Source organism: Lissotriton helveticus, chromosome 11 (assembly GCF_964261635.1).
Source record: "Lissotriton helveticus chromosome 11, aLisHel1.1, whole genome shotgun sequence".
NCBI classification, from domain to species: Eukaryota; Metazoa; Chordata; class Amphibia; order Caudata; family Salamandridae; genus Lissotriton; species Lissotriton helveticus.
In genome coordinates, this window is record NC_136072.1 from 809,264,182 (window position 1) to 809,277,618 (window position 13,437).

Sequence of the window (13,437 nt, forward strand, 5' to 3'; positions counted from 1 at the left end):
AATTGAGGTATTTATGGCACCCATTGATTCTTTATTTACCTTTTGTGTATAAACAATAGCGGATACTTAATTGATCTCTGGTCTTTATCTGTACCCCCATAGCGAAACGTTTTATCCTATCCCGAATATATGGGACGTTACTATCTTCACATGTGGACCCAAACCAGGACACATCTAGGCTTTGTCATCACATAAGCTGGTGACTGAACAAATTGTGAATTCAGTCACAAAATTTGAAGGTAAGACATCTTGATACGAGTGGCCGGTTTATTGACATACCCGCCCAGTAATTATTGAAATAGATCTCTTATTCTGGAGATTCCAAGTAATATCACCACATTTTGTGGTATTCTCCTCAAGCAAATTCAATGGCACAACCATTAGCATAAAACACGACTGTTCTCGATAACGTTCCGCAAGTTGACATCTCTCGTAACTGTTCATGAGAGGACATTAGGACAAATCGCTGAAATGAAATGATGTGATAGATTATGTGACAGCTGCTTTATTGTTTTCTATTGATGTACACTTGTTATAATATTGTAGTAATATTGTGTTTCTTTTTAGAAACTGTCCTGATGAAGGTTTTTTAAACCGAAACGCCGCGTCGACCTGTGTTCCTTTGAACATTTTTAACAATTTTTTGTGTATATTTTTATGTATTTGTTGTATTTGCTGTGTACAATATATCTGCTTTTTTAAAAAATTTGAGATAAATGTGTAATAAACGTATGTCTATTTTATACATACCAAATTTTTGATTCATTTTGCTTCTTGTCACATGAAATGCCTTATACAGTGATATGCTAATATGTCCATGTCCATGATTGAAACAAAAACCTGGTGTTATGAGAACTTACCCATTGATAACTGAACTCTAGTGGTTGTGTCCAGTAAAGGAATTTGCCTAGTGGGTGGCCTACGTAGCAGGTACCCCGTCTTTTGATTATTTTCTAACGTAGGGACATTGCAATACTTTTCTCTGTCATTTCCCCTGGTCCCAATTTGTTCCTAAGGGGTCCCCCTATACTTTCTTTACATATGATGTCATTATCCACATACACTTGCATGTCTAGGAAACAGATGGATGTAGCATGAATATGAGATGTGAATTTAAGATTCAGCCTGTTGGCATTCAGTTCATTGACAAACTCATTCGCTGCTGTCTCTCTGCCCCGCCATACAAAAAATAAATCATCTATATAGCGGAGGTACAGACCGATGTTCTGCTCCATAGTGCCTCTAAGTTGTCGCGATAGGACCTGCTCCTCCCACAATCCCATGTGTAAACATGCATAACTAGGGGAGAAGCAGGCCCCCATCGCGACACCCCTAGTCTGCTGGTAAATTTGATTATTAAATATAAATAATTCTGCTCAAGGCACAATTTTATCATCGACAGTAACATCTTATTGTGGATTGCACAATACATAGGACGCTTGTCAAGGAAATGTTCTATGGCCTTCAACCCATCCAAATGTCCAATAGAAGTGTACAATGCTCATACATCCAAAGTCATTAAAAGCATGTCAGGTCACCAATGAATACAGTTAATCTTACGAATTAAATCGGAGGTGTCCTGGACATAAGAATCCAACCCTCTAACCCAATCTTGTAAAAAGAAATCAATGTACCTGGAAACATTCTCCAGAGAACTGTTGATCGCTGAAATAATGGGTCTCCCCGGGGGATTTTTTTAGTCCTTCTGGATTTTGGGGATCAAATAAAAAGTAATATATATATAGTTGAAGATTAAGTGTAGTCGAAACGCGTAGGCCGTCCTGTTGCTAATGCACATGGTGTTTGTGGAAAAATAAAGAAATTTGAACTTACCTGCTGCTGTGGTGCCGTGACTTCTGTGGAAACTACGTGAACTATATATATATATATATATATATATATATATATATATATATATATATATATATATATATATATATATATATATCCCGCTCCAGTGCCAAAATAAATTGACCATACCAGCACTCTCAGTGGATTAAATCCGCTTAGATTTATTGCACAATGGACAAACGCGTTTCAGCTTCTGCCTTCGTCAGTGTCACCTGACGTCGGTGAGGCGGAAGTTGATAAAGGCATTTACAACCACAGAAAAACGGACTAATAGTCCAAACCCTAAGCGCCATCTTGCAACGGCTAAATAATAATAAAGGAATTAATAAAATCAATGTGCAGTATGAATATTCCCCAGCTAATACTCATAAGCAATCGAGGTTATTGTCATTGTTCAAACAATTTCGGTCACATAATACAGCCCTAGATGGGCAATTGTTAACCAAATTTCATAAATATCCTCGAAAAATAATCTTTCATATTTTGTAAACATTTTTGGAAAAAACACTTATGTTTTCATATGCCCTCTCAATTCATATGCACACAATTACTATTGTTGACCTCATTTTCAATAGTAAAGTCCACATTTGTGAAGCGCACAATCACCCGTAAGGGTCTCTAGGCGCTGGGGGCCGTCGGGAAGATTAAGCGAGCTATTGCCCAGAGTCACATGGTGCTGGGCTAATCTGCCGCCGGAGCCGGGGATCGAACCGTGATCCCCAGATTCCAGCTTCAGTCGCCCTGGCCGCGGCGCCACACCTCTCCCCTGTTATACCTCAAGTCAATATATATAGATATATATATACACACACACACACACAAAGTGCCCTGGAGCATTCGGGAGGTCACACGACTCGAAATCCACCATCCGGTCTGCATTTGATTCTCCCCACATTGTCCCTCAATTACCTATTGTGCCTGACGCGTTTCGATGCATGGCGCATCTCATCAGAGGCTTGCTCTTCACTTAGTGGAATCAGCCCTCTTTTATATGGTCTCGCCTGTCAATGCGCATTGAGCGGAGCGAGACTATAGGGGCTTAAACAGAGTTTACCTAGACTGGCGATTTGATGCAGTGCATGTGCGCTTTTAGCTCAATGCGCAAGCGCAATGAGTTAAAATGTGCGTGCACAGCATTAAATCGTCAGCTTGGTGCCGCCAGCAGCTCTTCCCGCTACGCCCCCTGCTGCATCAAAGGCTTTGCGCTCTGCCTCAGCCCAGCCATTCTCCTCCCCTAATTGTCCCCTGCTGCATCAAAGGCTTTTTCACGGCCGGCCGGCCGTGCCCCCATCCTCACTCATCCCTCGCACTCGCTCATCAGGTCTGCAAATCTGCTTGCCTTCTGTCCCTTAATCTCCCGTGACTCCCCCCTCACCTCTCCCACTCCACTGCTTCAGGCCCCCACCATTTGCTCAGGACATTGCTTGTTTTAACTTGATTCACGGCTTCCAGCACGTTTCTTTTGCTCTTCTCTTCCGTTTCAGTGCCTGCCTCTCTCTCTCTCTCCCTCTCTCACTCCACTCCCTCTCCTCTCCCTCCTTCCCTCTCGTCCTCCCTCTCTCTCCCTCCAGGCCGTGTCTCCTTTTTTTTTTTTTTTTAACAAATTGAGCACCGTCTGTATTTTATTCTCATTCAATCTCCCATCATTGTATCATTGTATCTCGCTCCCTGCTTCCCTCACTGTCTGCCTTCTTCCGTCTTCCCTCTCCTCTCGTTTCCTTCACTTTCTCCCCTCTCTGTTTCTATCGTCCGTCTCTCTCGCCGTCACTCTTCCTTTTCTGTCACTCTTGCATGTTGCATTACAAATGCTATAGGTGTCACATTTGCAAAAGTTATAACTATTGGCATTGTAAATGACAAAGCTATTAATTTAAAAAACAACACATAAATAAAATAAATGTCATTTATAAGACCAATAGCTCAAACTTTCCTAATGCGAGACCTATTGCATTTCCAATGCTTCTTTCTATTTTCGGCACGCAGGTGGTTTCTTTTGCCCTGAGTGGGTTTGTGCTTTTATGCAATAATAGAAATATATATATATATATATATATATATATATATATATATATATATATATATATAATTACAAACTCGCTCAAAACTGGAGGGCGCTTTCCCAAAATCCTGATGCCGCTGCAGCAAGGAACACGAGACCCAGAAGTTCAGGTGAGAAGATTCTTTAATCGGCACCTTTGTCAAGCATAACGTTTCAGCCTCCGAAAGGCCTTGGTCACATGACACACAGAGAGCGCGATCAGAATTTAAAGTGCTAGTACTGTAAATCCACAACATTTCATTGGACACCGCTTAGTCTTCAAGAATGCTATCGAAGACAGACTGAAACACCATTGTAAATCACAGGATAATCCCAAATGAATAACAATAATTTGCCAAAGTGACTTGTGCGTTTTCATTGTGAAACATAAATGTCCATATCCTGAAATGATTTTAAGATATAATGAACTGTTACTTGGAATCGCAAAAATGCATTTAACTGGATAATCCACATTGCAATAAAAACCCCAAGAACAGAAAACACTGTTGGTACAGTTGCTATGATTAATTTCACATGAATCAATTAACACATTGATTACTGTATAAATACAATAAGACAAGTGAAAAAATTAATTAATCAACTGTTCAAAAATATAAGGGCAAGTGTACCCCACAGAGATCACATATGCAGTGTCCAACTACTCGTGTGCAAATTTAAATAATGAAACAGTGAATGTGTGAACATATATGTCAAAAATTATATATATGTGTGTGTGTATTAAAATTGATTTCACAGTTATTACATAGGCTGATCCCAACCTATGCAAATATGTTATTCGTTAGCTTTCCTTCCAGAACCAAATGTTTACATAGGCCAGCTAGAATCTTCAATGCTGCCTACAGAGCATTTATGTATCACAAGTGCATCAAATCTATAAGGGAGAAAACATTTTGACCAACAATCAGGCACACTCAGATGTTTACAGAGATAGAGTGTTAGATCAAACATCATTGCTTCTGTGTGTCATTAGTTTTTAAAGACACGTGTACAGATCTTCAGTCGAATTTAATCCCCAAGGGGATTTGCTGTTCAACTCAATGATGTATTTAGTCTCTAGCGCTCTGAGGATGCCCTCTCTATCTCCACCTCTTCTCAGTGGACCTACTGCATCAATTGCAAAGTACCTAAGGAGTGCACTGTTGTTGTTGTGACTCTCCTTAAAGTGCCTAGCAACCGGGTACGTGGCATCATTCGTGTTGATGGCTCTGATGTGCTGGAGCACCCTCTTGTGGACCTGCAGTTTAGTGCTCCCCACATATCGCAGGCCACATGGGCACTCCAGCACATATACCACGTACTCACTTTTGCAAGTTAGCTGCTTCAAGATTTTACGGGGCGTGTCTGAGAACGGAATGGTGTATTCAGTTTTGCTCACACCATGCAAACAAGCTTTGGAGCTGGAGCATTTCCTGAAGCCCTTACTCCCTGACAGCCAATTTTTCGGCAGTATCACCTCAGGACTGGATTTTACTAATGCATCCTGTAAAGAATGTGCCTTACTGTAAGTGATAGCAGGTTTTCTCGGCATATGTTCTCCAATCACCGGATCAAATCTTATAATATCCCAGTGTTTGTTGACAATTTTTCTTAGGGCCCCATGCTGCCTATTGTAGGTCCAAATTAATCTGGTGGGTTGTTTATCGACATCGATGGTAGGTTTTAGGGTTTTCTTGTGAATAAGGGCAGTTCCTCTGGATATAGCATTTGCTTTGGTTATAGCAGCATTAATAATGCTATCACTATATCCCCTGGCCAGGAACCTGTGCTTACTAGCCTCTTGAACCAGTTTGCATTGATTTTCTGTACTGCAAACCCGCCTGATTCTGAGCATTTCCCCGTAGGGAATGCTCCTAATCAGGTGGGGAGGATGATGACTCTTAGCATGCAGTATAGTATTGCCTGCAGTAGGCTTCCTGTACATAGTTGTTTCCAACTGACCATCATTCACTTCAATTGTGACATCAAGAAAGTGGGCTTTGCTGTGACTTACTTCCGAGGTGAAAGCCAAATTGTAATTGTTACAATTCAGTTTCTCGATGAACTGGATAGCTTCTGTCTCTGTTCCCTGCCAGATTAAAAAAACATCATCGATGTATCTATACCATCGTATGATATTCTTCATGCAGACGTCATGATGTTCACCAAAGAGGACCTGTCTCTCCCAGTAGCCCATGTGCAGACAGGCATAACTGGGAGAAAAGCAGGCCCCCATGGCGACACCCCTCACTTGTTGGTAATGTTGTTTGTGGAACATAAAGTAATTGTTGTGAAGACAGAAACTAATCATAGAAACAAGCATTTTGTTATGTTCTGACAGTTCAATCAGAACCGCCCGTATTCCATCCACATGAACTATGCTGGTATATAGTGATGTAACATCTAATGTTACCAGCAAATATTCAGAACTCCATTCCACCTCTTTGATCTTTCTTAAGAAGTCACTCGAGTCCTGAGTGTAGGATGGAAGCCCACAGACGTGTTCCTGAAGGAAAGAATCTACATAAATTGTAGTCTTTTCTAACAAACCCCCGCGAGCTGATATAATGGGTCTCCCCGGAGGCTTGATGGCGTCTTTGTGGACTTTGGGGATCAGGTACAAGACTGGGGTGACCGGGTGGTCGTTTTTCAAGAATTTAAGTTCATCCATGCTGATAAGACCTGATGAACGCCATCCCATCAGCATGGAATAAAACTCAAGCTGAGCTTTCCTGACCACCCCCACATCACAGTGTTTGTAGCAATTATCATCATTTAGTTGCTGGAGTGCTTCCTCCAGATATAAACTCCTTGGCCACAACACCACATTCCCGCCCTTGTCTGATTGGCGGACAATCATGTTGCCATCTTTCTGGATTTTCCTCACGAGGTCAGAGTATATTTGGTTCTGCCTGTTTGTAAACTTGTTGGTTTTGAGTGTTTTGACATGTAGATCTTTAATCTCCTTAATAGCAGCCTCGTGGAAAATGTCAATGTTGTCAAAGGTCATAAGAGGTGTGAAAGTTGACCGTGGTTTGAATTTGGATTGGCAGGATAAGTTGGTGATGGGAATGTCTTGTGTGCTTTGTGAGATTGTTTGTTCTAACCTCAATACCTCCAAATCTTGTAACAGAGGTGCATCATTGACTGATAATCCCATTCCAACTGTCGTACTGTTAAGTCTCTCATGCCCCTTACGTGACTTGCTGCCAGAGAAATGTTTCCTTAGTTTCAACTTGCGTACGAATTTAAACAGGTCTATACGTGTCCTTGCATAGTTGAAATCACTCGGTGGGCAGAATGAAAGGCCCATCGACAGAATGCGCAAATCAGAATCTGATAATTTTGTAGGGGTAAGATTTAATACAGAGAGACTAAGGAAATGACAAGCTTTTAATTAACTGAAAGACACTGAACCTACTAAGGTATAATACTAGTAGCTCACCTAATGGACTGCAAAAACCAGCATGCAATATGACAGGAAACAACCAAGTCACGCCCACTAATGGCGGTCCCAATTAACAATGAATAAATAGGTGATGCTAATGCAGTGCCTGGATGTCTGGCTCATGAAGAAGAGGCGCGATTGCCTCGAAACGCGTCGAGCATGTACAAATGAAGGAGGACGGATAACGAGCGGCGGCGAGGCAGAGAACACTGTTTGGGTGCAGGACAGCATCGTGTGCCCGCCTGAGCGCCAGGGCTTTGTTTGAAAATATTAAAACGCGGCGACCCGCGCCGCGGAAACAGGCTGAGCACCATTTCAGAAATGAAAGGCTGATGAGGACAACAAATCCTTCTCCTTGAGCACGTTGACCTTTCGCGAATTGAAGCTCGCTAATCCATGAACTCCACCCTACTAAGGAAATGACAAGCTTTTAATTAACTGAAAGACACTGAACCTACTAAGGTATAATACTAGTAGCTCACCTAATGGACTGCAAAAACCAGCATGCAATATGACAGGAAACAACCAAGTCACGCCCACTAATGGCGGTCCCAATTAACAATGAATAAATAGGTGATGCTAATGCAGTGCCTGGATGTCTGGCTCATGAAGAAGAGGCGCGATTGCCTCGAAACGCGTCGAGCATGTACAAATGAAGGAGGACGGATAACGAGCGGCGACGAGGCAGAGAACACTGTTTGGGTGCAGGACAACGTCGTGTACCCGCCTGAGCGCCAGGGCTTTGTTTGAAAATATTAAAACGCGGCGACCCGCGCCGCGGAAACAGGCTGAGCACCATTTCAGAAATGAAAGGCTGAGGAGGACAACAAATCCTTCTCCTTGAGCACGTTGACCTTTCGCGAATTGAACCTCGCTAATCCATGAACTCCGCCCTACTAAGTAAATGACAAGCTTTTAATTAACTGAAAGACACTGAACCAACTAAGGTATAATACTAGTAGGTCACCTAATGGACTGCAAAAACCAGCATGCAATATGACAGGAAACAACCAAGTCACGCCCACTAATGGCAGTTCCAATTAACAATGAATAAATAGGTGATGCTAATGCAGTGCCTGGATGTCTGGCTCATGAAGAAGAGGCGCGATTGCCTCGAAACGCGCCGAGCATGTACAAATGAAGGAGGACGGATAACGAACGGCGACGAGGCAGAGAACACTGTTTGGGTGCAGGACAGCGTCGTGTGCCCGCCTGAGCGCCAGGGCTTTGTTTGAAAAAAAAATAATAAATATATATATATAGGGTCTAGACTCTTACATAAGAGACACTACTGACTTTTTGTGCAAATTGTCTAAACTGGAGTGGAAAGAAGACGACATATTAATGACACTGGATATATGCTCTCTCTATACCTCTATAAGACATATGGATGGCATAAAGGCAGTTCAATTTTTCCTTGATAAACGCCCTATGCATGACATTGAACACAACAGAATGCTCATGGGGATGTTACAAATTTGTTTGCAGCAAAATTTCTTTTCCTTTGGTGGCCAAGCCTATCAACAGCTTAGGGGGGTTGCCATGGGGTCTTGCTTCTCCCCCAGCTTTGCGTGTCTTCACATGGGGCTGTGGGAGGAGCAGACCCTTATGGGACAGCACAGGACTATCGTTGAACAAAACATTGTATTATACCTCAGATATATAGATGATTTATTTTTTGTCTGGAGGGGTTCAATGGACAGTGCTGTAGAATTTGTTGCCAAGCTTAATACTAATGATGTGAATTTACAATTTACATCGTCAATTAGTGATGTTTCAGTGCAGTTTCTGGATGTAGAAGTCTACATTGACAGAATGAACAACAAATTGGAGACGAGACTGCATAGGAAAATTACTGCCGGTAACACATTGTTGCATGCTTCAAGTAGCCATCCTCAACATTTAATACGCAGTATCCCATATGGAGAGATGCTGCGCATTAAACGGATCTGCAGTACTGAGTCTGAATGCAGATTAGCCCAAGAACAGTGTAGATCACGCTTTTTGGAAAGAGGGTATAGCAAAAAGTTGGTGGAAGTCGCGATATCCAAAACCAACAAATCCACTCGAGAGCAACTCTTAGGAATTCATCCAGTGAGTGACGATGAGCTAGCTGAAAGTCAGCCTATATTGAAGGAGAAAGTACAGTGTCGAGCCATTGTTACGTATAGTCAACAACATAATGAAATACGTAAGATCTTTTCACGAAATTGGAATTTGGTTCGTGGTGATCCCATAATAGGAGATCTGGTAAAGAGCAAACCTGATATCACTTTTAGGAAATCTCCATCATTAGGCAATGCCATTGTTAGCAGTACCATGGACGTTCCCAAAAAATGGTGGGAACGCATCACTGGATTTAAGAAATGCCAGAGCTGTAAAGCATGCAAGCATGGCATAAATAAGACCCATTTTATTAGTCCCTTTTGTGACACCCCTGTTGCCATTAGACACAAGTTGGGATGCAAGACCGAATATGTCGTTTACGTATTGGTCTGTCCTTGTGGCCTACAGTATGTGGGGAGCACTCGTCTCCCGGCCCACAAGCGCATCCTTCAACACTTACGAGCAATCATTGGGAAAGATCAGGCATACCCCGTGGCTAGACACTTTGAGAAACATCATCAAAGTAATGCAGATCTTTTAAAGTACTATTTGGTTGATACTGTATTACCATTAAAGAGGGGTGGTGATAGAGATGGGAAACTTCGTCTCTTAGAAACACGCTACATCCTCGAACTAAATAGTAAACAGCCTGGGGGATTGAACCATAGTGAGGACCTTTACACGTGCCTTGGATGATCTATGGTTCTCTTTAAGAATTTACTTGCAGGACACTTGCTGTCGTTAGAGCTAAATGAGAAAATATATGTAAATTTGTATATAAGGCAGCCTCTATATATTTGTATATCTATTTTTTAATAATAGATATAATTTTAATGCACTGTCACTTTATCATAAATTGAATGACCCCCGAGGAAGCACATAGTAGAGAATGGGTATGAATATGAATTTGAGATGATGTAATGGAGAATTGAGTTTTGGTTCTGGTCCAATGATGATATTGTTCTGACAATGAATTTTGACTATAAAGGGTTGGACATTTAAAACATATGGAATGAAGGTTAATTTTATATTTACTGACCTTAATGTGCCAAGGGTATGCATACTCACACAAAGATTAACAAAGGGCCTGTTTCAGTCTGTCTTTTGAGGCATAATAGAGTCAATGTGATATCTGTAAATAGGGTGTAAATATATGAAATTAGGATATGAATTTATACATGTTTTTAAAGAAACAGAATTTTCTTTTCTTTGGTTTTTTGTATTGAATATTCTTATTGGGTTTTTTCCCTTTTATATATTTTTATATATATGCCTTCCTACCCTGAATAATATCTTTGATAAATGATACAAAATGGATATTTATGATGATGTACTGTATCGATATGGACGCTGTATTTCTTGAACCAAAAAATGATAAGAGCACTATGCTCTGTATTTTGTTTTCTCCATTAACTGTGAATTGGTGAATATCCCTTTAAATTTTAAAAGTGGAAGTACTGCCCATGTGACTATCACACTATTTATGTCACTTCCTCCTTCTTTACATGACATGTGATCAAGCCTCGGCTGAGGCGAAACGCGTCATGGCGACTGGTGGGCGCTTATATGCACAATAAACTCACTGGAACGAGAATCACCGAGTTTGTGGCTTTTTTCAAATTCTCGTCGAGCAGCGAAAGCGGATGCCAAGCTGGGCTTCGAGACTAATGGAAATATATATATATATATATATATATATGTGTGTGTGTGTATATATATATATAATATGTATGTATGTGTGTGTATATATATATATAATATGTATGTATATTTACGTCCCCGATGTCTTCAAATTGTTTTGTGTAATGGGCAATGCTGTATGCTTTACATTTACCGCATCCTTTGAAACCTGAAATTCCACATGTAAGTCAGTTGTTTTTAGTCTTGGATCTAAGTACTAACGTTTTTTGACCCCTAAACTGCTGGGCCAAGGTACACATATATATCATTTTAATTACATCTAATGTTTGGCTACCTCAAGTGCTAGAAAGGGTTTGATTCAATAAGACAGTAAGAGCATAATTGTTAATGAAAGTTGATACGTTATTTAAGGTGTGAGTTGAGCTGTTCCATGCCAGGTTGGGGACATGGAATAGCAGTGTAAGAGGACAGGCTCGGTTTTCACACTACTGGTTTTCCTCTCACAGGGACGACTATGACAAGGAGGTGAAAGAGGCAAAGGAAAAGCAGAAGCCCAGGCATACTCCAGGGCCGTCTCGACCCAAGAAACCGGACCAGCCAGTCTACAATCCACGCCAGGGAGGTGAGGTTTCTGTGGACTTCTTTATACTGCAAGAATCAAACCATGTGCAGGGGCGGAGCCTCCCAACCCATCCCCCCCCCCCCCCCCCCCCAGGCACCGTGCCACTCTGGCCTCCTTCCCCTGCACTTAACTAGGTACCACAGTTCCTCGGCTGCTCAACAATTGATCCTGGGACACTAGGTACCACGTATGAAAGATACACATTTCCTGGATTAAACTGAATGGAACCATCTATATTAAAAGGATGTAACCTGTGCTAGATCTCATTTTAGTTCTCCTGGCTCTTGACCTGTCATATCTTCAAAGTTTTCAATGTTTGATCTCGAGCCTTCTCATGAATTTGCCTTCCTTTCCCGTCTCGGTTTTCTGTGGAGCACTCTGTGGAGCACTTCCATCCCAGTCACTTTGTGGATTTACTGTTTCTCCGCCCCAGACCTTTGTGAGAGTCTCTGGCTGAGGTACCCCTAAGTCTACTAGCCTCCGTTACAATCAAGCATATTGTTAACCCCCAGTCTGTTAGCCTAACTAAGTATATTGGTATTTATTCATTACAACATTTCCCCTCCTCAGCCCAACAGGGTGTAAAGCAGATAAAACATATCCTCAGTTCGTACTCCCCACTTGTCTGTGGCTCTGTATCACTCGAGGATAACCCCACATTAAACTTCTTAGTTGGAAAAGCAAGTTTTAAACAGACAACTCTGCCTCCAGGTGTCCACTATTCCCTTGTTTATTACAGTTTTATACCCAGTTAAAAAAATGGTCACTATCGCAGTGTTTGATGATTGGTACAAATGCAACACATCACTAACCCTAGGGGACCTACTGTTCTTAATGATGTGAGGTAATGTGACCTGAGTTTGCGTCGGTGAGTGAGATCATTTAAATATGAAAACCCTCCGTTCATACTCTTAATTGCTTGACTACAGTTTTACCTCTGGGTTAGACGAGGACAGTCCTCCCTTAAATGTTTTACTGGAAAGCACTGCTATGAACCGATAATCACCTCTTTTTTTTGGGTGTTCAATATTCTATTCTTTTTTTTTAATTCTTTAAAATAGATAATACATTGTCAATTTCACAATGTGGAATCAGGTGACCGTTTCCATTTACTGGAGCGGGGTCAAGACTGATATGCACATGGCTGGTTTGAAACTGAGGTGGAGTGATGGGCAAAATAACGATGGGTTGGAGTGCTACACAAGCTAATTATCACAAGCATTCCTCCCATCACCTTTTGTGTGTTTGATTTCCATTTTCTGTTTACACAAGGAAAACTGTAGTGACCAGCAAACTGACATCTTCCCCTTTGAGACCCTCTGGCTTTTATATCTGTCCATTACCAGTCACTTTTTAGGTCTCGTCCTATGCAACGCGCATGCTTTGCATAGGAGGGGACCTAATGCCATCGGCAGAGCTTTTTCAGCAAAGAAGTGCACGCATTGCATTGCTTGCAATGCAACGCGTGCACACCATGGCGATTTCCTTTCGGGAGCGCGCGGCGCCATATGGTCGCACGCTCCCGAAAGGAAATCGCCCATGCCCCCTCCCGCCACTTTCACTGCCGCGCGGCCAATGCTTGTTTGTTTTTGGATCCATTCGCAGCGAAGCAACTAAATGAAAGAACCGCTACCGCTGATGTTGTTTTGTTTGCTGGTTTAGTTTTGTGCTGATTTGTGCACTTGGGTACCATTGGCTGTCCGGCGCGTTGGGTCCTGATGTGGCCGTGAGTAA

The 13,437-nt window shown here is 41.8% G+C and overlaps 1 protein-coding gene across 1 annotated transcript in view; it reads left to right on the top strand.

Annotated features, from left to right (window-relative positions):
- C11H2orf68 (chromosome 11 C2orf68 homolog) overlaps positions 1-13,437 on the top strand; it is a 96,649-nt gene that overhangs the window by 23,580 nt on the left and 59,632 nt on the right. Inside the window, exon 2 of the mRNA XM_078666875.1 lies at positions 11,588-11,703. Within this exon, the coding sequence (XP_078523001.1) occupies positions 11,588-11,703 (116 nt within the window). The remainder of the gene's footprint in view (positions 1-11,587; positions 11,704-13,437) is intronic.